The 26,029-nt window shown below is 36.5% G+C and overlaps 3 protein-coding genes across 5 annotated transcripts in view; 2 read left to right on the top strand and 1 right to left on the bottom strand.

Moving 5' to 3' along the window:
* Positions 1–621: 621 nt before the first annotated feature.
* get1 (guided entry of tail-anchored proteins factor 1) lies at positions 622–7,340 on the bottom strand. Of its 2 annotated transcripts, none has more exons than XM_058799722.1 (5): positions 7,178–7,340; positions 5,852–6,017; positions 3,310–3,377; positions 3,064–3,178; positions 622–2,914 (listed from the first exon to the last, which is right to left on the bottom strand). In XM_058799722.1, the coding sequence occupies exons 1-5, from the start codon at positions 7,196–7,198 to the stop codon at positions 2,841–2,843; spliced, it is 444 nt and encodes a 147-aa protein (XP_058655705.1). In that variant the 5' UTR covers positions 7,199–7,340; the 3' UTR covers positions 622–2,840. The 2 variants fall into 2 exon arrangements, with proteins under 2 accessions (XP_058655705.1, XP_058655704.1); XM_058799721.1 differs by lacking the exon at positions 7,178–7,340 and adding an exon at positions 6,767–7,029.
* A 4-nt stretch (positions 7,341–7,344) lies between these two features.
* Positions 7,345–10,560, top strand: hmgn1a (high mobility group nucleosome binding domain 1a). The gene is made up of 6 exons (XM_058799723.1): positions 7,345–7,508; positions 8,798–8,824; positions 8,937–8,966; positions 9,057–9,098; positions 9,188–9,319; positions 9,490–10,560. The coding sequence occupies exons 1-6, from the start codon at positions 7,491–7,493 to the stop codon at positions 9,553–9,555; spliced, it is 315 nt and encodes a 104-aa protein (XP_058655706.1). The 5' UTR covers positions 7,345–7,490; the 3' UTR covers positions 9,556–10,560.
* Positions 10,561–12,857: 2,297 nt separating this feature from the next.
* Positions 12,858–26,029, top strand: part of brwd1 (bromodomain and WD repeat domain containing 1) — a 29,330-nt gene continuing 16,158 nt past the window's right edge. The window contains exons 1-17 of one of the 2 annotated variants that reach the window (XM_058799813.1): positions 12,858–13,381; positions 13,485–13,543; positions 13,647–13,676; positions 13,879–13,938; positions 15,265–15,415; positions 18,313–18,408; positions 19,352–19,512; positions 19,602–19,823; positions 22,875–22,975; positions 23,070–23,140; positions 23,254–23,354; positions 23,457–23,497; positions 24,142–24,243; positions 24,322–24,475; positions 25,010–25,144; positions 25,258–25,386; positions 25,540–25,765. In XM_058799813.1, coding sequence (XP_058655796.1) covers positions 13,333–13,381; positions 13,485–13,543; positions 13,647–13,676; positions 13,879–13,938; positions 15,265–15,415; positions 18,313–18,408; positions 19,352–19,512; positions 19,602–19,823; positions 22,875–22,975; positions 23,070–23,140; positions 23,254–23,354; positions 23,457–23,497; positions 24,142–24,243; positions 24,322–24,475; positions 25,010–25,144; positions 25,258–25,386; positions 25,540–25,765 — 1,888 coding nt within the window. In that variant the 5' untranslated portion in view covers positions 12,858–13,332. The remainder of the gene's footprint in view (positions 13,382–13,484; positions 13,544–13,646; positions 13,677–13,878; positions 13,939–15,264; positions 15,416–18,312; positions 18,409–19,351; positions 19,513–19,601; positions 19,824–22,874; positions 22,976–23,069; positions 23,141–23,253; positions 23,355–23,456; positions 23,498–24,141; positions 24,244–24,321; positions 24,476–25,009; positions 25,145–25,257; positions 25,387–25,539; positions 25,766–26,029) is intronic. The other variant, XM_058799812.1, reaches the window with a different exon arrangement.

Raw genomic sequence — 26,029 nt, 5'->3', positions numbered from 1 at the left:
ACCTTAGGGAGCGTGATGGATTGTAGCGAGATAGAAAACTAGTTAGGTACGCAGGAGCTAAACCTGCAAAAAAAAGGCCTTATAGGTAAGTAATAATATTTTGTAACTATCAAATAAATAACAATAATACAAATTTTTAAAAAACAGTGTCTACACTAAGTGCAAACAGCCTGCCTTGTTGGCAGAGGCTATTTGAAGAGTTAATGCAAAAGCCTCTAAAAGCCATCTTGGTCAAAAATGAGATAACGATACTGAGTGAATGCTCTCCACACATGTTCATCAAGTACTTTCACTTCAAACGTGCTAAATTCCAGCCTCAACCCATTCAGAAATACCTGTACTTACATAGAAACCTATACATAGTAGCCAGAAAGATGTACTTAAGAGGCTTTTGCATCTGAACTCTTCATTAACACTAGTCAACAGTACAAAAGGCGGATGTCGAAGAACAGCAAAGGTAAAACACATAGCAGACTTTTTGACGCGATCAACCCGAGTTCAAATCTGCCTTTTGTCAAACTCGTTTTTGTCCCTTTTCACATCTCATAGCACATCGGAAAGGCAGTTATTTTCAATAAAAATGATGGAAATAATCGAGAAGTTGATAATGAAGTATCGGCATGTAGGGAGAGCTTTATTGTGCCAATAAGGCAGCATCCGTTTAATAAAAATAAATTTACACTCAATACATTATTACTGCATACCGTTTTATAATGTAATAAAATACTGAGGTGCAGATATTTGCCACTATGTGCAATAAGTAGTATAAATAGCAGAAAACACTGCTATTTTTACATAGCCTATAGCATAAATAGAGTCTATCGCTATTTGCACTTAGTGTAAACAGCATATTGCAATAAGAAAGTACTGCTATTTTCAATTAGTGTAAATAGAATGCATTGCTATTTGCACTTAATGTAGCATCTATCGCTAAGAAAATATGCTATTTTCACTTATTGCAAATAGCCACTCTCCACTTCTTATGTTAGTGTTGAAGGAACTTTAATAAACTACTAAATTGTGAATTTGTTGTGATCTAATTACAAGCACCTTACAGAGACCCCATATTCACGATCTACATACATTAATTAAGACAACCATTAATGCACCTGCCAAGTGTGCAGCCTAATTAAATCAAAGGCTTTGAAGTATTCCCATTTATGCCACACAGCAGCGCTGTATTACAGTGCATTTTTATTGCACAGTACATATTATTTTTAAATATTATTAATATTACTGATAAAATATTCTGGCAATATTTTACAGTGAAGCAAATTCTGCAGTGAATTTGGTTTGATGCCATGCTTTTGTTTTTTGTAATTGTTGGCTTTTTACCAGTCAGACCATTGAAGGGTGACAGGACATACAGGGAACTGAAGATAGATAGGACAATGGGATACAGTCATACAACAAGTCAGACAAAACTGTGTGCCATTATATGCTTATGTGCCAAGAGTCAGTTCTTGGTGATTGACTCAAAATGTTGAGATAAAATAATTTGGTTTTTTTTGTTTGTTTTTTTTACAATTACATATTTTAAACTAAATACAGTGTAAAGAATATCTACATTTCTGCTATGATTACACATACATTGTGGCAGTAATACTTTTCAAAATGTTATTTACGACATTGAGTGATCATTGACAGGGAAAGTTAGAAAATGTCTGGACTGTTGCTATACCAAGAATCCAGAAAAGATCACCATTAGAACACATCAGGCAATCCTGAAAGAGGTGAGAACCAACCCAAGGAAAATATTCTGTGAACAATTGAGAAAAGTTGAACCTTTTAGCAAAAAGACAAAAAAGGGGCACTGTAAACCAACTAAAACTTCTTCCCAACTATGAAGAATGGTGGAAGGACCATCATGGTTTTGCTGCCTCGGGGCCTGGACACTTTGCAATCATCGAAGGAACAATTAATTCAAAAGTACATCAAGACATTTTGCAGGAGAATTTCAAGACAGCAGTTCATGACTTCAAATTGGGCAACGCAACAAGACAATGACCCAAAGCACACAAGTAAATCAAATAAAGGAAAAATGTGTTTTTCTGTCCTGACCTTAAACCGATTGAGATGTGTCATAACTTAAAGACATTTGTGCCATCATAACAGCCCATAAATAGTGATAAACTGAAACGGATTTATGGGGAGGGATGGTACAAAATTGGTCCAGAAAACCTTTTTTGGAGGCTTTGCTGTTAAAGGAGCATCTACAAGTTATTGAATTCAAGGCTCTTACTTTCTCCAGCCTGCACTGTGAATTATTACTCAATATTCAATGAAAATGTAGAAAAAAAAATTCAGTTGTTGGTGTGTTATTAGTTTATTGAGATTAAATAAAATCAGACCAAATTTTATGGGGGTCAATGCAGAAGTCCAGACATTTTCAAAGGGTTCACAAACTTATGTTTATTAATGCACGGACATTTTTCTTTGACAAACAATAATCAATAAATATATTTATAACACTGACAAAAAATATAATTATGGTGCAAGCATACAAGCAATAAATAGAAAATATTCTGCTTTGCTTGAAATTACAACATAAAAAAGAAAAAATTCGCAATTTGTTAGGAATGTTTTCATGTCAGCATTTACTATGCAAATAAAACCTTTAAATGCATTGAACAAGAATTTGTAAACAATGAAAGCTAAAATAATTTTACTACAGACTTAAATCACTGAACGGAATGGTGAATGGCATTAAAACAAAAAATAGACCAATCAGTTTGGACAAAATGTAGAATACAGCCTGTTTTTTAGCAAGAGAACTGAATCAAATCTGTACCTGTAAAAATTCAGCGACTGCTTATTCATGTTGATATAACACTGTTAGATTAACTGACTGCATGTAGAATGATGGCCACAACCTTGTTGCAGACAACTAGCCAGCATGTGATTCCAACACCACCTGAGATGAAGCAACAAAAACACTTTAAACTCCACGTAATTATATTATTTCATCCAGACGGCACGTAAATCATGTATTTAAGATTTTTTAATCAATTTATTCCACCATCCAAAAGTGGCCATCGAATACCACTGGTGACTTGGACATACCTGCAATTCCAGAAGGAAAGGCTACTAGTCTCTCCAGTGGAGCAATCCATTTACTGGGCACCACTGTGACCGGGTCTGCATAATACTTCAATATGAGCGAGATCATGAGGGCCGCCTAACAACACACAGCAGAAAACAGAACAAAGTGCCATTAGGAGAGAAAATGAACAAATGGTACATACAGACAGACAGATGAATCTTACATCAATCATGTCAATACGCAAATTAAAAATGTGCCTCACTCACCTGAAGAATGTAAAATACAATATTTACAATCCATTTCATTTTTGCCTGCTGTGCAGTTCTTGATTTGACTGTAAGAAAAGACAGTAAGAATACAACCAAAATTTCTGTCTAGTCATGGTTTCCTTAAAAAAAAGGCTTCTTCAAGTCCAGCCCAGGAGAGACGGTGCCCTGCAGAGTTTAGTTCAAACCCTGTACCAGTAATTTTCTAGTAGCCCTGAAGGACTTCATTATCTTGCTCAGGTGTTTGATTAATGATGGAGCTAAACTCTGCAGGGCAGTGACACTCCAGGGCCAGATTTGAGGAACCCTGCTTTAAAACAAATCATTTATTCCTGTCCCAATCCTGTTCCTGTAGAGCTACCCTCCAGTGGATTTCAGTTCCAACCCTGCTCCAACACAGCGGTCTGTTATTATCAAGTGCTCCTGAAGATCTTTGCAGAAAGGTAGCTCTCCAGGAACCAAGACTGGACACGCCTGATGTACAAGAATGAGATTAGAGATAACAAAGACAAGAGGATGATTTTCAGATTTTCATAATTGAATGTAAATTTTCTTCTGTTCCTGAGAAGTATAAACTACATTTCAGGTACATTTTCATCCTTTTGGAAGTCAACAGTGTGAACCACTCCATGTTTATTATAGGTAGATTCAACTGACAGATCACTCATGGATCAAAATCACTCTAGACAATGCATACTATATCTAATATAAAACTCTTTAAGGGTTAGTTCACCCAAAAACTAAACTTCTGTCATGTCACTCCAAACCCATAAGACTTTTGTTCATCTTCAAAACACAAATGAAGACATTTTTAACGCAACCTGGGAGATTTCTGAAAATCCATCACAAAAATAAATAAAATAAATCCATATGAATTAGCGGTTTAATCTAAGTCGCTTTACATGTTGAACTCGAACACATATGGTAAACAGAAACTCAAATGTGCTTGTTTAACGTGAGAACAAACCTCACGTGTTTCTCAGGTGTCATGCAAGCACTTTGAGCTTCGAGTTATACACACTTCATGTTTTAGAGAAGTGTGCCACTGTGTTCTTTCACGAGCAGGTCATTATCTGCCAGAGTTTGCCACGTTTTGCAGTAAACCAATTCCATCTCCACATCGGCTGAGTTTTTTTTTTTTACAGTTGTAATGTCAAAAAATATGATTCTGTCATCTATATTAATTACTTTAAACCATTAAAAAATATTTTACATTTGAATATTGCAATAGTAATATTTTGTTTTCATTTAATTGTTATATTTTAACAACAACAATAATAGTGCAGCCCTACAAACAAGCACAGCAAACCTAGAATTTTTTAAATCACAATATTTTTTTTTAAAAAAGAAAGAAAAAACGATTTGATTCACAGCTCTAGTACAAAGTGATCATGTCTCTTCAGTAGACTAAACACGATTATCTTTTGTTTGAATTCTTATGTACAACGGCTATGCTAATTATTCTCCATTTGCTTTTGTGTTTTTCCCATAGCATACCCATCTAAACATAACTAGCTTCAGTTTGGATCCAGCCTCTTACGAAGATTTTAGATGACACCTGTGAAGAGTTGACGCCAACCCCCACGAGGACCTCAGATGACGCCAACTCTGAATCATCATAAAAACTGCCAAATATATTGAAACTGCCCTTATATTGTAATCATTACGATCACACCACGTATTTGTTGCTTTAATGTGTTCACTGTTAAAGTTCCTAAAAGAAGAATTCTTAAAAGAATGTGACACTAACTAGCGTCATGGTTTGTAAAATCTTAGAACTGTACATTTATGCCATATGGATATTACTTCTCTGATCACTCTTAATAGCAGAAACATTAATTTTACGTGATCCTGCACTATTGTGAAAAGTGCTATACAAATAAATGTGAAGTGGATTGAATTGAAACCACTCGATTATAGATACAGATTATTTTTACAATTTTAAATGGATGGACAGAAATCTCTCAGGTTTAAAGTATCTTCCTTTGTGTTTCTAAAAGATGAACCAAAGTCTTGTGTGTTTGGAACGACATGAGGGCGAGTAAATGATGACAGAACTTGTTAAAGGGATAGTTCACCCAAAAATGAAAGTTCTATCTATGCTATTCTCCAACAACATGAAGGACAGCAACAGGCAGCAGCCAAGACATTTGTCTTCCTTCATGAATGCTGAAGCCGTTATCTGAAACCCACCTGCCATTTTCCACACTTGGCCAGAGACTTTGAATTCTCCACTGCAAAGTGAAGAAACTTTTGGTTTCTCAGTTCTTCTCACCCCACTATAAAGTGGACAAAGGCAATTTATATGCTTCCAGTGAGGTGTGCTGGTGACTGTAATATCTTAACACTTGCCCATTGCTTCTTGTTTGCAACGGAGCTATATTACACGTGTTGTTTGCTATACAATTTGGCTGTTTTGTGGGCTTCTTTCTGTATTGTGCTGGTTAGAAAGCAATAGTTTGTCACTTCATCTGCAATATTGCTGCACATGCTCGTAAATGCACGACATACCCCTATAAGAAAAGCACAAAATCATTTTTACCAAGAGTCTTCAGTTGATCGGTCATCTTGTTGATCTTGCGTTCCAGTCTAGCGTATCTGGCAAACTCGTCCATCATACTGATGGCGGACAGCTCCATCTTCATGTTTTGGATATCCGTCCTCATCTCCATCTCCTGATCAGCATCCTTCTGGAAGATCTTCGTCAGCTATGAAAACAAACACACAAGATCTTAATGCACATCTGCTCATTCATTTTTAAATTGCATTACTTTTTACTCAAAGCTTTTACACTGACTATTACCAAAAGAGAGAATCAAAGGGTAACATTAAAGAAGGCAAAACATGATATTTGTTAAATAAAATTTGGGTTGCAAGTGCATACGTTTCTCCAATGCATCCATTAGTAAGCATACACTGAATGTCATGATTACAATTAATAATAACAACAATAATCAAGATATTTAACCAATCAGACATTAGCCAGTTTTGGAGAAGGGACTATGATAAAATGATATCTATTTTTTGACATATAAGATGGTACAAGTATGTTGGAGTACCACGTACGTGAAATGGCTTATTATATATATATATAAACAAATAATCATTCAGTACCATTACATACATCACAGTACCATGGTACTGTTATCTAATACCATGAAAGAAGTGCAGTGTTTTTTGTTGGTTTATCGAAATATTCCCAGCCCACATCAAACGTTTACTTTAGCATTATTAACTGTTCGCTAGTTGTGTTTATGAATGAGTCTGACTTAGTTAAAACTAGACACGGTGGTAGTTAAACAGAGCAGCTTTTGTTTGCTGTGACTGCGAGAAGCTCCTGTAGGGGAGGCAGACATGCTGTATCACTGAGCATTTATGGCATTACGACTAATGTACGTTTGAAATTATATATATGTGTGCTTAAGCGTCCCTAAAACTCTTTTGAATCAGTACTTACAAATGAAGAAATAGACGGCAGCAATGTTTTGACGAGGTTGCACAGAAATACAGAGCTTAGTACAAGGAACCAGTTAAACCCGGCAGCCATTTTCTTTTCATCAACCTGATCCTCCCCCAATAATACAAGCACACTAGCGCTTCTTTTTAACCGGTTCCTCACGTTAAATGTTTAAAGTACACTTATATTATCTAAAATAACACAGTGACAGTCAAATATCCGAAGAGGAAATGTTTATAAAACATCAAGTTTTTTTTTTTCTTTACTAAGCGGCGTGTTTTTTTTTTTTTTTGGTTTTTTTAAATGCATTCAAATAATCTGAATATATAACCAATGCGAATAACACTAAATATATATATTTGCATGCTTACAGGAACAACAAATGCAGAAAGTGGCGCCTAAAGTACATACAAGCAAATCTGTGATTGACATCTCAACCTATCCACACAGGTACTTTGCTTTGGTTTGAAATGTGGTTGCCAAGACGTTTCAGCCAATCACCGCTGAGAAGGGGCGGAGCGTAGCTCGCATCAGGTTAGTGCTATAATGAAAAGAATATAGAAGGGGAGATCCAATCCGGTTTCAGCTAGTTTCTGTTCCGATAGAACATTAATGCTTGCTTCAGTGTTTCCTAGACCTGGTTTTTACACTTTACTTATCAGTGCGTAAGCTATTTTAATTTATTTCCTTTTTTGTTGTGAAAGCGTACAAGCTTTAAGCAGCCATGCCTAAAAGGAGCAAAGTAAGTAGAAAAATATTGGATATTTTATTCTCTTTTACAGTATGGTTTTAATAGCATGCAATAATTAAATGTGCACGTCCCTAGGACGCTTTATGTAAAGTTATGTGAGTGTTGACTGCATTGGTGCGTGTGTTAATTCGTAATCTAGGGCATGTGAGCCCGTGGCATGAATCTGGCGCCTTTTTACTTAGAGCTGTGCAATATTCTGTTGACTGCGTGTGGATGTTTAAAAAATACACACCACAAAGAGCATTCTCGGCGCTACTTACATTAAAATCGTGAACTTATCGAACACGCAAAGTAATGATCAGACAAAGGGGTGTAACCTCGTAACGTTTGGACATGTTATTCCTCATAGAGACCGAAGAAGCTTGTCCTGCGAATTGTTTTGCTTTTAACCGCGGTGTTTCAATAGCTATATAACCATACACACGCGAATCAGTCGAAGTTGTAAGTTTAAAGACGTTGTGGGGGTTTTCTTAGACCCTCGTGTAACTGTAAATACATGTAACGTTATAACGTTAGTTGTGTGTTGTGTACGACTCCATATGCTCCTCGAGTAGGACACATACACACTATAGTCTTGAGTGTCATGGCTGCCTTTGCACTAAACACATTCGAAGCCTTATATCCAACCGAGTTTTTTTTTTATCCCAGCAGGTTTATTATTTATTCATAATTCGGTTTTTGCTGCGTATCCCGCCTTAATTTTTCAGGTGACCTTTGAAACGGACTTTGTTTAGAGTGGCTTAAGAAAGTTTTCGCCGACTTTATTCGCGTATTTGTGGATTAACCTCCCGTTTTCACCTTTCTGTTTTAATTTCGATGCAAACCTAGTTTATGTTAACGGTGCTGGGTAAAATGTGTCGATGTTTAATGTTTTTGCTCGTCGAAAGTGAATGAATTCTGTCTGGAGGCGGAGCTACTGTTCCCCTCCTCCATGTGAACTACTTAGGGACGGAAATTTTTCGGTAACATTGTTACAAGCGACGATAAGTTAGCTATGCTGCGCGAAGCTAATGTAAATAAATGCGCATAAATCATCAGTTGCACGATTTTGTTATTTTATTTTTGTTTGTTTTCCCCAGTTTGCATTTTATTTCGCGATCAAATTAACTCGTACAATTGAGTTGCATGTATAACGGGACCCGTCGTCTCCCCTCCCCCATGCTCACTTTTAGATTACATAATTGCCCATAACTTGGAGGGGGTTAAGGGGTACAACACCTCCCCCCTCAGACTTGATCTATGTATACACAAACTAACAGCTTCTGTTTCCTCTGGTACAGGCTAACAATGACACTGAAGCAGCTGGGGTAAGTTTGAATCTATTATTGTCATGCAACACGTTTTTGCATGTAATTGTGATACTTAACGCTTGTTTGTTTTGTTGCCTTCCCATCTTCTCCTCATCAAATAAACACACAGCCCAAGAGGCGGTCCGAGAGACTTCAAGGTGTAAGTTGGCTTTGTCAGTCCCTCTGAAGTCGTATGCCCACAATTATCTTTTAATGACACACATAGCTTACGCTGAATTCTGTTTTACAGAAACCCCAAACGCCAAAGTCTGAGCCCAAGCCAAAAGTGAAGGTAAATCGGTTATCAATATAAGATTTACTATTATTAATAAATGTTATCGGAAGTGGCTTAACCGTGTATTTTTCTGAAACGTCTAACAGAAGGCACCTCCAAAGGGCAAGAAGGCTAAGGAGGTAGAAAAGGCCAAACCAGAGGAGAAGAAAGAGGACCCAAAGCCAGAGACTGAGTCCGAGGATGAAACTCCTGCGGAGAACGGAGAGACCACAGCCGAGGTAGCAAGTCATTTTAGGATTGTGTTAGAATAATGAGTCTAACCGGGTCTTCTAAGACATTGCCTACTTATTTGGCCCCGTATCTCATTGTAGTGCTAGAGAAAATAAATATCAGTTAGGGATGTAGCTATGGTTGAAAACATTTATTTATTGGTTTTGTTTGGTTACAGGGGGACAATGGAGAAGCAGGAGACGAGGAGGAAAAGGCTGACCAGAAAGAGGGAGCTGCTAAATAACATTAAAACATTTCACAAGAGCTCCCATACCTCTTTTCTTGTACAATACAGAGGAATATTTTTATTGACTATTTTCTAAAAAGCAGGTTTTTTAGTAGTTCAATATTAGAAGCTCATTTTATAGACAACGATCAAGAGAAAAGCCTTAGGATTCCCGTTTTTCCCACTCCAGTTTTTCCTGAAGAAGAATTGCAGTCATGAAACAACTAATGACTTCCTCTTCTTATTATTATTTGATTATTTTATTTTATTTTTTTCTGACTCTGTTTTGTTTTTAAAAAGGGAGCGGAGTGGAACAGGTTGCGACAGATAATGTAATGTGATCATGCCATTTTTAACAATTAAAAAAAAATGAAATTTCTTAAGTCTTTCAATTGAAACTGGGAGAGTTTGCCTGAGACACTAACATTCCATAGGCAATATGAGGGACACCTGTATGTAGCCTGTATTGTATGGGAAGGGGGTTCTGTAAGAAAATGCTTTGTTTTATTGTTTCTGGGGGGTTGGGATCGATTGTAAGCTGTATTCTATGAATTGAAACCTCTTTATTCAAACTGTTTTATGAATCAACAGCTTTGATTAATGGTCCTGCTCACTAGTACTGGAACACTCATCGGATGTGTGATTTACATTGACTTTTGTCTTTGTGTGGTGATAGCATTGCAATAACATTGTTGTATAGCTGCTGTGAAAAGGTTTTCATAATTTCTATATGCAGTATGTGATGGTACTTGAAGAGGATGAAAAATGGAATTGTGTGTTAGCAAAGCTAATAACAGCTGTGTTACAGTGTTAAACATGCAGGTCGTAGCTGACGTTATACAAAAATTACTGTAATTTCATTCATGTGAACATGCCAGCAGTAGCTATATCACTCAAGGTTTTAGGTTAAAAGTACACATGTACAGTTTCTTTTCTTTTTTTATTTCCATTTTTTTTTTTATGTAGCTGTATCTGTAATGATTGGTATGACATACCAATAAAATGGTTGTAATTCCACCTTGAGATTTTGCCGTTCTGTTTTCCTTTATATGATTTAAAAAAAAAACAGTAGATAAGATATAAATAAAAGTCCAAATGAAAGCGATAGCTAGAAAATTAATGCTTCGTTGACAATGCTGATATGTGAAGGACATTAAATAAAATAATGTGCTTGACAATGTGTGTGTGTCATTCAAAAGTTTGGGATCAGTACGATTTTTTTCTTGAATATTGAAATTTTAAATAATGGTTTTCTATATTAATATAATTAAAAATATAATGTATTCGTGTAATGCAAAGCTGAGTCAGCCATTACTCCAGCCTTTAGTGTCACATGATCCTTCAGAAATCATTCTAATATGCTGATTTATTATCAATGTTGGAAACAGCTGTGCTACATTTGATAGATTTTCAGGATTCTTTGATAACTAAAAAGTTATAAAGAACAGCATTTATTTGAAACAGAAATCCTCTTTAACTACACACACTACTGTTCAAAAGTTTGGGGTAATTTTGTTTTAAATATACTTTTATTGAGCAAGGATGTGTCAAATTGATAAAGGTCCGGTTTCATAGACGGGGCTTAGCCTAAACCAGGATTAGGCCTTAGTTCAATTAGGACATTAAAATAATTTTTATAAACGTGCCTTAGAAAAAACATTACTGGTGTGCATCTTGAGACAAAACAAAGGCACTGATATGTTTTAAGATCAGTCAGTGCAAGTTTCTGTCATTTGAAACAGCTCAGACTTGCACTTAAGCCTTGTCTGTGAAACCGCCGGGGGACTAAGTGATAGTAAAGACAAATTCTCTGAGAATTACCAGAAGGATTTGGAATTCATTTGTATGGTTTGTGAACATCATCAAAGTTTCTCTAATAATGTTTTCTGTTATAAGAAGATTGAACATTCAGGCAATCTAAATGGGTTTTAGGGTCTACATTTTTGTAAGCTTTTATTTTAGTGTCCTAACAGTTAGCCTAAAAGATTGTGATCAATAGTCATAAACACTTCCATTCAAATGGTGTTGTAATCATCATGTGACCATTTCTTGGGACTATAGTTGTCAACACTGCACGTACTTAGATCTTATTATATTCAAACCAGCTCACATCACAATAGAATAATATACTAACAATTTGACTACAGTTTCACTCCAGTTTATTCATTGGCTCTAAAATTAATCAGGACATTCAAGACACATTTAAAATGTCACTAAAATCAAGTGGCATCCGAGGAGAAAAAAAATCTACACCTCTGAACTACCTTTCTCATACATATTTACAATGTTTTTTAAACAGCTTGTTTCAAGGTGATTTTAGTGGGTGTGTTTTGTTCAGTTTCCCTCAAGCACAGTAACCACAGGTGTAGTTCATTCCAATATCAATAGTCATAGAAAATGTGATTCTGAAAATCAGAATATCTCCAAATCTGAACAAGTCAGTTTTATTTAAATAGACATTTCACTGTTTCAAAGCAGCTTTACAGAAAATTGGGGTAATTCAGAAAATATGTATTCCTTCCCTTGCCAGCTTGTACTTATTTAAACAATGCCTGAGACTTGGTGTTACAAGCACTTCGTTTGTCGGATTGCCTCTTCAAGATGAATCACTTTATGTATTCCCCAAATTGTAAATCGCTTTGGATAAAAGCGTCTGCAAAATGACTAAATGTAAATGTAAAATCATTATGTTGATGTTTGTAATATCTGCAAGTTTTTTTTAATAAATTATATAATAAAAAGAAAACAGATAGAATAGAAAAAGTATAGAGCAAGCTAGTGTTGGCCTTTTTTGCTTTTGTTAATTGTATAATAAATAAAAAGAAAACAAATAGATAGAATACAAAAAGATTAGAAAAGCTAGTGTGTGTTTTTTAAGAATAGAATTAGAATGATATAAACAATCAGGCAGATTGAGATTTGTAATGTAGTATCATTTTACATAAGTAAAGTGTGGACATAACCAACATATACAAAAGCTGTTTTATAATTTAAAACCCACCAACCTTATTTTGCAAGAAACACATGCTTTCTGGTGTTAACTCTTTTAAAGCACTTATTTTATTATTATTTTAAATGCAAAGGCATTTATACATTTTATGTGTCTGGATACTTTTGGGGGCCACTGTAACTGCTTCAGTATTTAAAGGGGAACATATGACACTTTGGGATAAAAAAATAATAATTTTTTCATTTACAAATTTACAGATTTTTTTTTTTTTTAATCACAGGATTTGTGCCGTCTCTGTCAGAGGACACATTTGTGTAAATCCAGTCAATTTAGCATAATACACATCACGAAATCCCACGTGCGTGTGATATTTGTTGTTTGGCTGTCTTTAAATATTCAAACCGTCGCGTTCTCAGACTGTTTTATAGACAAAAGATGAACGCTTCTACTGTCGCCATTCGGTGTGACGTCACGAACCAGCAGTTCGAACAGAACGCGGCTTTTTTTATTGTTATTCGAGGAACGTTTCGCGCGGAACGACACAGCAAGAAACGTTTCGATCTACACCGACGACTCGAACGCTGAATGTTTAGACTTTTAAATCTCCGCGTGACTTCTGTTTTGCTGAAGAAGACGAGGAGTTTTACCCCCTCCCCCTGTTTCCGGCGCTCAGGCGGAAGTAGCTGTGAGCTCAGGCCTCATACTTCCAATGGCGACCGAAAACTGGCCGAACAGAAAGCGGGAGCAATCGTGGAGGGGTACGAAGCGTACAATCGACATTAAATAATTATATAATTTACCAACTACACATAAAGTTCGTCTCCAAACACCGTATTCTTTGAGCTATGGCCGATACTGCAGCTAGAAATGGGAGTATTTCACCCCTTGAATCAGGTAAGACCCAAAAAGTAACATTTAGGAATATTATTAAGAGGTACTTTTCTAGTTCCTTCATCGTAAATCAAATAATAAACGATCTCGTGGTGTCCTTTCGCAGAGTTATATTACTTGATATCGCGCTATTTGAGCACGGGGCCGTGTCGGAAAGCGGCCGAGGTGAGTTGACTTGAGTCATCGAGACTTTAATAAGAGTATTGTGTTTAAAATGATGCTCGTCTGGATGAGAGCACTGAACAGAGCCCATTCTCATCTGTTGCAGGCTCTTGTGTGTGAGCTGGAGGAAAATCAGGTGTGTTGCTCGATTACTTCATCTTTATGTCCGTCCGTCAGTGTTCAGTCCCTCCTGGATTGAAACATGGATTTGGCAGTATAATACTCGGCATTATCGCTTGCTTTGAACTTGTTTACGTTTTCCGTTATTGTTTTTATTAAGATAAATCGTTCGTCGATTTCCTTTCGACCTTATTAACCCGGCTTATTTTTTTTGATAGCTCCTTCCACGTCGGTTGGATTGGGAAGGAAATGAACACCCGCGATCTTATGAAGATTTGGTAAGTGTTTTGATTTTGTTTCTGGAGCATGTGTATGACATTTTTAATTCTCACACGTGTTCATTTTGTGACCGATTTTGGATCGGCTTTAAATGACAGGCATCTGATTTTTTTTCCTTCTCGATTGGTTAAATTGGCGTAACATATTCGACCACCTAGTTTACACTGTACAGCGTTATTATTATGAACAGTTCTTTGGGGGCTCTGTGTTTTGACTGCTTCCCTATTATTTAGTGCTGTATTGCAGTTAGGGTGTGGCCTCGTCGGGTTGTGGCTACGTCAGGGCGTTGAAGCGTCCAATCAGATTTCAGGAGTCGCCGTCGGCTTTTTATTTTGCATGTGACCTGCGCTCTGATTGGCCGATAAAGGGACTGCATTTACATAAACTCCTTGCCCTCAGCCACATGAGACAGGCTTTTATTTATGTTTTCCTGAAGGGTCGCAACCGCGGTCAGTTATCTTATGGCTTTATTAAGTGTGTAAACGGTCCCGATTTAACAAAACATCTACTTAAAGTCTGCATTTAGTTGTCTGCTTTGTTAAAAACACATTTAGAGAAAGCTAGACATCAGATACAGCAAAATGGTATTACTTGAGCATGCCGTGAAATACGTTATTAGTTAATAGCAAGGCAAGGTAGACAGGTAGATCATTCCTTTTTGAAACTTGCCTTATACACAGAGACATTGTCATGTTAGAATAGAAATGGTCCTGTCAAAACTGTTACTATAAAATTAGAAGCACACAATTCCTGGAATATCATTATATGTGACCCTGGACCACAAAACTAGTCATAAGGGTCAATTTTTTTAAATTGAGATTTATACATTATCTGAAAGCTGTTTTCCATTGATGTATGGTTTGTTAGGATCGGACAATATTTGGCCGAGATACAACTATTTGAAAATCTGAGGGTGCAAAAAAATCAAAATATTGAGAAAATTGCTTTTAAAGTTGTCCAAATGAAGTTCTTAGCAATGCATATTACTAATCAAAAATTAAGTTTTGATATATTTACAGTAGGAAATTTACAAAATATCTTCATGGAACATGATCTTTATTTAATATCCTAATGACTTTTGGCATTAAAGAAAAATATTATAATTTTGATAATTTTGACCCATGCAATGTATTTTTGGCTATTGCTTACAAATATACCCCAGCGACTTACTAGTTTTGTGGTCCAGGGTCACACATGCTTAAATCTAAAGATTTGTACTCATGGAAATTGCTAAAGTTGTCAAACCTGTTCATTAGAAACAGTTAATTTTTTATTTTGGTCATTCATGACATAACGAAAGTAAAGGATCCTTTATTCTTTGTTAGGTCGCTGCCAACAGACATATTGCACCAAACCACCTGTTGCAGATATGCAAGCAGATTGGTCCGATTCTGGACCGAGAGGCTCCGTCTGGTGTGCCAGGAGTCCACTCTCTACTCGGGGCCGGGAAGCACTCTTTACTGCGAACGTCTAAAGGTGAGATAAGGCTGGAACTTTCAACCCCTTCTACCTTGGTGTGTTTGTCAGCTATCAACTTTGTCATTTACTCCATGTGTAAATGGCACTTCTAGTACATCTGTTTAGTTTAGGGATGCAACCAGGGTATTTCAACCATCTGGCAATTCTGGCAAATGCCAGAGGGGCCGGACCATTTTCTTTAATGTTGGCCGGTTAGATTTATATAAATTGTTTTATATAATTTATTTAAATAAATAGTTTTTACATGCCAACGGTGCGTATGATGTCTTTTTATCGTTTGCACGATTTGTTTTCCCAGTGAGCCGCTGTACAATGTGGACCGGCCCATTCCGAAAATATATAAAGAATGAATTATAGTAAATGTAGCCTACGTAGCGGCCCACTTGAGTCAAACATTCTAATTAATGTAGCGTGCTCAGGCTTAGTGCAGCAGCTCAGAAGTGCTCGTCAATGTCAAAATGTTTGAAATAGCCAATCAAAGTGTAGAAGGTGGGATTTACCGTTCACAGAGCTAAACTGCACGGCACTTGAATGCGAGCTGAGGTAAAATGTAAGCAGCTAAACATGACGAGACAATTCTGTAATATTTGCTAACTATTTACGATATAAAAAATGTTAAACCACAGACACTGTTTCAGGTATGCAAACTACTACTGTTATTCATCACAACATAAGATAAGTGAATGTTTGTAAATCCAGGCTTTCATCTTTAATTTCACGTGTCTAAGAAAATGTTAAAAAACAAACAAATATAGGCTACAAAAAATAAAAAAATAAAAAACACGCAAGCCTAAAATATGATTCTCAAACGTAGCTACTCTAGAACATTGTTAATCTGAAGACTTTCACTGTCAAGTGCATGAGTAGGAAAGTGACACACATTAGGCTACAATAAAAATATAATTTGCTATTTCACATGAATTATTTTATATAGGCCTACAAATTGGTGGTCAAATGTTTCAAATAATTAAGACTTTATATTTATTTATTTTTTAAAAGAATTCTGAATTTATATGATCAAAAATGCAGTAAAAAAATATTAATATGAAATATTATACTTAAAATAGTGGTTTTCTGTTAAAGGTATTTTAAAATGTCGTTTATTTCTGTGATTTAAAGCGGAATTTTCAGCATCATTGCGTCAGTCTTCAGTGTCACATGGCTCTTCCGAAATTATTCTAATATGCTGTTTTGCTGCTTAATTGTTATCAGGTATTATTTATGATCAGTTATTACTGATGGTTCTTATCAATGCTGAAAACGTTTTTTTGTTTAATATTTTTGTGGAAACTGTGATACTTTAACTTTTTCAGGATTATTTGATGGATACAAAGTTAAAGAACAGCATTTTTTGAACCATAAATAATTTGTAATAAGTATAAATATCTTTGCTGTCTTTAAAAAATTACATTTATAAAAAGATAGCATTTTATTTCTGTATTGTTATATTTTTATAAGTAGTGTTAAAAATTGCTCTGTGCATAATGAGCTGGTGGGTTTATGGTGTGGTGTGGTGTGTTGTGGACCGGGTGTGGTGGGCCGCTCTGTGCCAGAAAGTCCAGGGCCATTTTTTATCCCCCGTCCGCCACTGGATGCAATGATACCATTTTTTTCAGATCCGATACTGAAAATGCTGAGTATCTGCCGATACCAGCGCAGTTTAAAAAAAAAAAAATCAATGTAGAATATCTATACTTCTGTGTGTTGACCTGATCGTCACTCTTTTGTGTGTTAAACACAATCTACTGCATATAGATAACTTAATTTTAATGAAAAATAACAAATGAAAAAATATATAATCATAATCGACGACGAATACTATTATAAACTAGGTTAGTGGATAATTCAGCAGCAAAAGATACTCTAGAAAAATCACGGGTGCACAATTTTATAAAACCTAGTTACAAATAAAATTGAATAAGTGTAGGACTAAATCTGGTAAACTGTTACACATTGCTCTTTGTATTGTTGTAAAATACATTCATGGAAAAAACAAGTAAATACATTTCTTTTTATATACACTATAAAATTTAAAGACATTTCTTTTAAATGTATAGCACAGTAATGAAGGCAGCAACATATGATAGATGGGACAGAACAAGAAAGACTATTAATAATCTTTCATTGCGCAAAAAAATATTGATATGAAAGTCTCAAATACAGAGTGGCACAAAGCGCTTATGTGCATCCCGAGCGCAGAATGATGCTCTTGAAACAACACGGAGACAGCGCGCAGGTTGCAACAGTTTTAAACCTCAGTTTCTGTGCGCTCTTGAAGAGAGTTTCATCGTTTTGACTGTAACCGAGCGCAACACGCAGTTTGATTGCTGAATGGAGGATGACAGACAGCCGCAGCTGAAATGTGAACTTTAATATGTGAAATAATAAATGTAAAATTGAATGACTTTAATATTCATCTGTACCTCACATTGAACTATGGAACAGCTTCAGAACACTTGAAATACAGTGCACGAAAACTTTGTTGCTTTCTGACGTTTTAGTGCCTTTCGTGGGGTTCAACAATAACACAGAATAGTATACGGACAATATCGGATTTGGATCGGTCTCGTCTGCCCGACACCCGGATCGATGCATCCCTAGTTTAGTTGTGCATTTACTGAATGAGCACTGTGCTACGTCCGAACTGATTGCACTGTGTTTTATGTGTAATCATTATTATTCTTAACTATTTTAATTAATTTGAAATCAATTTAAATCATTTTAACACTTTTTTTATTTTTTTTATTTCTTGTTTTATTATTTGTTTTCTTTCATGATTATTTTAAATCCTTTTATATGTAAAGCACTTTGAATTACCATTGTGTATGAAATATGCTAAATGCAGTACATAAACCTTGCCTTGCCTACTGTCTGCCTTCTCTCAACATCTCTAGACTGCGGCAGTGGCAGATGGAAAGCCTCCACGTTCGCGGCCCTTCATAGAGGGAGACCACCTGAGAGGCCTTTAAGCTGCAGGGATGCCAATATTGGTAAATACCTTCAGTTTGCTGTGTCAGGGCTCATTGATGAGGATTTTTAGTTCTTTTTTTTTTTTTTCTTTTCTTGGCTACATTTTTACTGGCTCATAAAAAAAAGAAAAAGAAATCAGCAATCTTGTTTTTTTGTTTTGTTTTTTTCAAAGTTGACATGACTCTGTTGTGACGCATATTTGAGTGAAATGTTTTCTCGAATGAGAAATGTAGGGCAGGACTTTTTTCTTCAGGAATTGATTGGATGGTTGTTTGCTAATTGCTATGATCTCATTTGAGTTACAGGTTGCTGGAAGAGAGGAATTACAATTATTTTTATTATTGTTAGGATGTTGATTATTTGTGGATATTTTTCTTAGCAGTTATTTTAGATCACGAGCAAATGAAAAAATATGTAAAGATAAATAAGTTAGTTGCATCTTAACAAATAACTTATGATGGTCTATGATATGCAGCAATACCTAAATTATAGCGCTGCAATGTAACTACATAGAGGACACATTAGACATGAACCAATATCTATTCTGTGTATAAAGACAGCACAGAAGCACATGGAGATCCAAAGTACTTGACATGAAATCATCAAATTAGGGCGGCGAATCATTTACATTTGTTAATAAATTAATTGTTTTTCAGTCGATCACAATTAATTGCATCTGCAATTAAAATTGTAATCGTAAATATACCCATATAAGCAAAGTGTATTTAATCAATCTTTCAATTTTTAATTTGAAGATAAAAGTAGTTAGAGCCATTTTGAAATTTGAAAGACAGTTTGTAACATTCAATAGTCGGATCATTTACAGTTCAGATGTACTACAGTAAATTTACAGTTCCACATTTACTCTCCCTGATCCATGTTGAATGTACTTAGACTTCTGTCCTGGCAAACAGAGAGCTGAAATGTTGAGTGATTTGAGTGATTTCCTCTCTGTGGTTGTAGTGGAGGTGTGCCGAGGCAGAGAGCTCACAGGAGCTCAGCGCTTCAGCTCCATCAACCCTGTCAGCAATTATCAGCACATGAAGATGCACAGGAGGATCCTGGGACATCTCTCTGCCGTGTACTGTATAGCCTTTGATCGAACAGGTTCCAGGATTTTTACGGTGAGCATCAGTAGTTTTTTGGAGTACCCTCAGACTCGGCTCTTGGTCTGCTGTCCAACACTTGTCCCTGTTTGTTTCCTGACCCTCAGGGTTCCGACGATGCCTTGGTGAAGATCTGGTCCTCTTTTGACGGAAGGCTTCACTCTACTCTCAGAGGACATTATGCTGAGATATCAGATCTAGCAGTTAACTTTGAGAATACCCTTATTGCGGCCGGGAGCTGCGACAAAACCATTCGAGTCTGGTGCCTTCGTACTTGTGCCCCAGTGGCGGTCCTGCTGGGCCACAGTGGATCTATTACCTCTTTACAGGTAAGAGTGACTTTAGTGTCCTTTTTGTGTTTTTATTAAAGCTAAATCAATGTAGTAGCTTGTCAAGTGAATTTACCAGCATTATAAATCTTACTGACCATGAAATAGGCTAGTATTTTTTTTAAAGGGGTCATATGATGCGATTTCAAGTTTTCCTTTCTCTTTGGAGGGTTACAAGCTGATTGTACATGGATAAGGTCTCTGAAGTTGCAAAGACTAAAGTCTCAAAACCAAAGAGATATTCTTTATTAAAGTTAAGACTCTGCCACGCCCCCCTAAAACGGCTCATTCAAACACACCCCCACATGTCTACGTCACGATGTGGAAATATTTGCGTAAGGTGTGGTTTCAGTAACCGCAGCCGTGTCACGGAGAAGCTGTGTGTTTCTAGGCGAAAGCAAAAGCACTTTATTTGGCCTTCCGAAAATAGATGCATTTAGGAATCGTTAAGATTACTTGCAACAGAACAGCAAAGCATTTTATGGATGACGGTTTCATCAATCTAGGAGAGGAGGCAATTCTGACTTTGCTATGACAATCTGGCGCTTCTGAATCAGCGACTATGTTTTGTTATTAGTTTAAGTATTTGCTATTGACTGTTCAAATGGCTTGTGTTTGTGTGTGTGTGAGAGAGAGGGTCGCATCACAGTGGAGTGTACAGCCCGTCAGAAATCGTCTTAATCGCGACTTGTGTGCAAATTGATACGAGCATCATCACTGTGTCTGTTATGCGACTCTGTTCCCCTCTCGGGCTTGAACTGATGGTAAAACTAAGGACTTTATTAACTGTTTTTACTTTAATTTTGAAAGCTGAAGCTCCTGATTATGGAAAGGGGCGTTGTGTTTGGCCAATCACAATGCACTGTGTCAGTTGGCCAATCAGAGCAGACTGGGTTTGAGAGAGGCGGGGCATAGAGGACCTACAATAATGTACAGTATTTGAAAAATTATGTTTTTTGAACATTAAAGCATGTCAACACATTCTGTTACACCAAATACACCAAATAACGATCTTTAAAAAAGCATCATATGACCCCTTTAATTTATTTTTATAAAAAAATATATATTTTAATGCAGTTTTTGACAAACATGTTAAGACATACGTAATGTTACAATATTTTTCTTCTGGGGCGGGGGTGGAGAAAAAAAATCACAGTTTCCACAAAAATCTCAAGCAGCAAAAACTGTTTTCAACATTAATTATATATATAAAAAAAAAGTATTCTTTATAATTGAGCACCAATTGTTAATGTTATCGTCTACTGACAATTTACTCTCCTAAGCCAGTTAAGATTTTTCAAACAATCTGCTAGGGGTGTAACGGTACACAAACATGACGGTTCGGTACGTACCTCGGTTTTGACGTCACGATTCGGTATGGTTTCGATACAGCAGGAGTGTATAGTGTATATAGATATTATAATTTTTTTTTATATTATAATTTCTTTTTTTTTTTAATTTATTAAGCAATGTTTTACTGAACAAATAACTTTCTTTAAAAAAATTCAATTATAATTAACATTTTCAATAAATCTACCTCAAAAAAAAGAAAAATCTGTAGGCCTAAAAATCTACCTCCGCTGCGGCTCTAAACTATAGGGAGCCCTTTTACATTACTTTTAAGGTTACAATTAACAACAGAGCCCAAACTTAAATTTAACTACCGTACTATTTATTTTTAACTATAACATGTAAATTGCACTCAGTGCAGTTTTTAAATTAACTTCTAAATTATAGGCTACAATTTCTATTTCATTGTTGAAATGTAATCATTTACACAGTGCCTGTCATAACTTGTTTCATAAAAGATTTATTTAAATATACATTAAAAGATTAAGACATCACTAACAGGTAAAGTAAAATATAATGAGTATATAGCTAGTCTAATATTTGGCGAAATGCTCTTCTCTAGACTTCATTTCTCTGGTGAACTGACGAGCTGTGGACACTGATGACTTACCTGAGGTAAATGAAATGCTACGTGACATTTGTTTACAAGCCGTTTTAATTGCATCTTTCCGCGAGTGAAACACTGAATGAGGCATGAGATGTTAATTCATGTTTATTTCGCGTTAAAACTAAAGTAAAGAGGAAGGGATGATCGCGCTCACCGTCAGAACTGTAGCGTTTACACAGCGAGCTGTCACGCCTCATCAAAGAAAATCTTTGGTACGAATACGTGTACCGTTTCACCCCTACAATCTGCACTAAAATTTCTCTCCTTGGACTTGACTTAACATAAAATGTGACCACAAGTAGTGGGAACTAATTTTTTTTTTTTAATTTGTGACCACAATATCTATTTTAAACTGCGTGTCAGTTGTGAAAATCGTGGCTACATTGTACAAATTTCTTACGTTGATTTAGATGATAACATGCTCCCATGTTATAAATAGTATTTAACATTACCAGTGTAGAAGTGCAGTAAATTCCTCCTCTCAGTGTCGTTGCTTTACGTTAGATTTCATAAAAGTAATTTAATTTAATCTAACTCCTCTCCTGAAGTGTTTGGGATTACGCAAACGTCATTATAAAGCGGAGGGCTTTGTGTAGTTCAGTCTCCAGTGCAGTTACTGAACAGTGTGATGGGAGGAATCTAGATGTGAAGTGAATAAAGTGTTACATCCAGACTACAGCATGTATAAGAGTGTGTTTTTTTTGGCTGATGGGTTTGCTAGGGGCAAAACGTGGACATTGTATCTCTCCGCTGTGCTACAGGTCAACTCGCTTTCATGTAAAACGAGAGTGTTTTCGGTAGCGTATTAAGGTCCTTGCACACTGAGTCCGAAATTTTCGTCATCCTTTCCTATCAAAATGCTTGCTACGGATGCCAAAACGCAGAAAATCGAACCTGATCCGAATTTTTTTTATGATGGAAGCAGTGTGTAAACGTGATTGACACAACGTGAGGTCGTATTTATTTTTTACATTTTGGACTCGGTGTGCAATGACCTTTAACATTGTGTACAGTTGTGTCATTTTCATGTTTCTTTGCTGCTTATACAGGCATGTCGTTCTAACAGGTATTTCTACTTCCTCTTTCTCTTGTAGTTCTCTCCATTAGTCAAGGGCTCCAGAAGGTACATGGTGTCCACAGGAACTGATGCAACAGTGTGTTTCTGGCAGTGGGATGTTAATTATAACAGTTTCAGGTGAGGGCATCACATTAGAATGAAAAGATGAGAAGTGGGACTAGTGTGTGTCAAAGATTGAGGTTCATTGTTTGTTTCCTTTATTGTTCATCAGCGATCGTCCACACAAATTCACAGAGAAGCCGAGGCCTGGCGTTCAGACTGTCTGCTCTTCCTTCAGCCCTGGTGAGACGACTGAATGTTTGAACTAGAGCTGAAGGGTTTTTCTTTTTCCTTTTGACACGTGTATGTTTATGTAAGGTTTTTTTCAGTGCACATTTTTTTTTCTCTTTATACAGGTGGCATGTTCCTTGCAACAGGAAGCACAGATGATGTCATCAGGATATACTACCTGGGCAGTGGCAGTCCAGAAAAACTAGCTGAGCTGGACTCTCACACAGTAAGAGCGCTCAGTTTTTAGGAATAGTTGCATAATCAACCAGTTGTGAGAGGATATCTCACATGGTGTGCCATGATTTACAATATTTGGTTTAATTTGCAGGACAAGGTGGACAGCATCCAGTTCTGTCATGCAGGAGAGAGGTAATATTGCTGGTTTACCATCACTTTTTTAGTGATGCACTCAGAATTTATTGTGCCAAAACCGTTTTAGAGGTCCGGAATCATTGACCAAAACAGTGACATTTAATTAGCGCCTCTCCAATGGCACGTTTTAACAGTGTCAGTGTTTTTTTTTCATGCACACACAAGGCTGTGTGGATGCTAGGGATGGGTTGATCATATCGATCTCTTTTTTTATTTTATTTTTTCATCATGAGATCTTTTAGTCCATGCTGTTTTCAGTTCGTTCAATCAGTGTTTCACCTGCAGACAGATGTCAATAAAAGTTTGTAAACACTGGCAATATTCATAACAATATTACATTTACTACAGGAAAGCCATTTAATGTCCGTAACTCATTAGTTAGCCAGAAAAATGAACTCTAGAGAGAGTTTAGTACAGGCCTGTTTAAATGTTTATAAATGGAATGGAAGCAATTATATCATTAATCATTTGCTATAAAAGTACTTTATGTGCAATTAAAATGTTTAATTGCAGTTCAGTTTTTATTTGAGTTTTGATTATTAAATAAATGATTAATTAGTTTTGAAATAAAATCTTTTAAAAATCATTCTTTGGGCTTTTTTATACATCCCAAAATCATTCTTTTAATGTCTCTCTCTTAGATTTGTGAGTGGCAGTCGAGACGGCACTGCTCGTATATGGCAACTGCATCAGAGACATCAATGGAAGAGCATTTTATTGGACATGTCTGCTACTCTTCCAGGGTATGAAAACTCAAACAGATGTTGCATTGACTTTGACTTGATCTCTTAACGAAATTGCCCCTCCTTTGTTTACTGTAGGTCTGCACCTTTAACAAAGGATGAAAATTTCTTCAAACCCAAAGTCACCATGGTTTCCTGGGATCGCCACGATAACACAGTCATCACTGCTGTCAACAATCATCTGCTCAAAGTGTGGAATTCCTATACTGGACAGTTGCTGCATATCCTTAAAGTAAGACAGCTTCCACCGCTCCGATTCTCAGATACACCCTCGATTTCCGGTTTTATTTTGTAGAAAGCCTGGAAACCCCAAAGATGCTTCAACACACTCAAATGTAGTATGATAAAACAGTGCTGTTTTTTACCTCACATATGCATAACTGGAAGAAGCGGAATCGGTCGACTGTGGCATAATAAAAGCTCCGCTGCTTTCAAGCTGTGTATCGCGCTCGTCTCTCATTAGCAATCGCTCCAGCGGCCTCGTTTCGCTTTCATGACTTTAAGACCCACCCTGCTTCATACTACGGTGACCTTAATAAGTCTTTAATACATTAGCTCATCAATGAACATGATTTCTGCCCGAGTTCCGTTGGATTGCATCAGCTGTGAGGAAGACAACAACTCCCATGATTCATCAAACTACGCCTTTGTTTCTTGCTTGTTTTGAATATGCGCCCTCTAGTGGCGCAAACTTGCATATTGTGCCTTTAAAACCTATATAATTTTATGCTATATGGAGATTAATGCATTTCTCTTCACCTCACAGGGTCATGAGGCCGAGGTGTTTGTTTTGGAGCCGCATCCCTATGACCCTCGCATCATGCTGTCTGCAGGCCATGATGGGAATGTCTTCATATGGGATCTCATCAGAGGCACCAAAACCATGCATTACTTTAATATGGTAGAGTATCCCAATGTTCTTTCAGTTTTATTTACAGAACTTAAACATCCACAACTTTAAAACTGTATCAGTCATTAGACATGCCAAAAATAACTTTTGTTTTTGTGGTAAAGATTGAAGGTCAAGGACATGGTGCTGTATTTGACTGTAAGTTCACCACTGATGGGCATCGCTTTGCAATGACAGACTCTCATGGACATCTGGTTATTTTTGGTTTTGGGAGCTCTAAGCCTTATGAGAAGGTTAGTATGATTTCTAAATGAGAAATCTAAAGATGATGATGATTTGGCATCTTTTTATATATCTGTTTTGCTTTAAAACATCATGTATAAACAACTCACAAGCTTCTATATATAATTTCATCTATTAATTTCTTTCTCCAAATTCATCCATAGCTTCCAGACCAGGTGTTTTTCCACACTGACTATCGGCCTCTGATCCGGGACTCAAATGGGTTTGTTCTGGATGAGCAGACCCAGCAGGCCCCACACTTGATGCCTCCTCCCTTCCTGGTGGATGTTGATGGTAACCCTCACCCTCCCAGATTCCAAAGACTGGTCCCAGGAAGAGAAAACATTTCAGATGAGCATCTAGTCCCTCAACTGGGCTACGTCGCTACAAGTAAGTTCCCTACTGTTGTCATAACATTTTTTTGTAGTGTGTCCCTGTTGACTGCTCTAATATGACGTGGGGTACACTGTAAACAGAGCACTGAAAAAACAGTTTCAGAACCGGTTCCTTTGTTTAAAAAAAATAAAATAAAATAAAAGTGTGATGCAACAATTTTTTTTTTTTCTTTTCTTTTTTTTAATAGCTGAAACTGAAATTTAGGTGGGTTTTAAGTTTTTTGCCAAAACTGAAAAAGCTTATTTAAAAAGCAATAAA

This window comes from Onychostoma macrolepis, chromosome 15, assembly GCF_012432095.1.
Source record: "Onychostoma macrolepis isolate SWU-2019 chromosome 15, ASM1243209v1, whole genome shotgun sequence".
Taxonomy (NCBI): domain Eukaryota; kingdom Metazoa; phylum Chordata; class Actinopteri; order Cypriniformes; family Cyprinidae; genus Onychostoma; species Onychostoma macrolepis.
Note: the sequence above shows the minus strand (reverse complement) of the source record. Positions and strands in the feature narration are given on the sequence as shown.

What these genes read in the sequence shown, in the direction of transcription:
- get1 (XM_058799721.1), bottom strand. Translation starts at nt 6,856, where the DNA reads ATGGCTGCCGGGTTTAACTGGTTCCTTGTACTAAGCTCTGTATTTCTG. An exon ending in TGCCGTCTATTTCTTCATTT is followed by an intron (nt 6,018 to 6,766) that starts GTAAGTACTGAT and finishes TTGTTTTCATAG; the next exon opens with CTGACGAAGATCTTCCAGAA. An exon ending in CTTTCCTTCTGGAATTGCAG is followed by an intron (nt 2,915 to 3,063) that starts GTATGTCCAAGT and finishes GCTTCATCTCAG; the next exon opens with GTGGTGTTGGAATCACATGC.
- hmgn1a (XM_058799723.1), top strand. An exon ending in ATGACACTGAAGCAGCTGGG is followed by an intron (nt 8,825 to 8,936) that starts GTAAGTTTGAAT and finishes ATAAACACACAG; the next exon opens with CCCAAGAGGCGGTCCGAGAG. An exon ending in AGCCCAAGCCAAAAGTGAAG is followed by an intron (nt 9,099 to 9,187) that starts GTAAATCGGTTA and finishes AACGTCTAACAG; the next exon opens with AAGGCACCTCCAAAGGGCAA.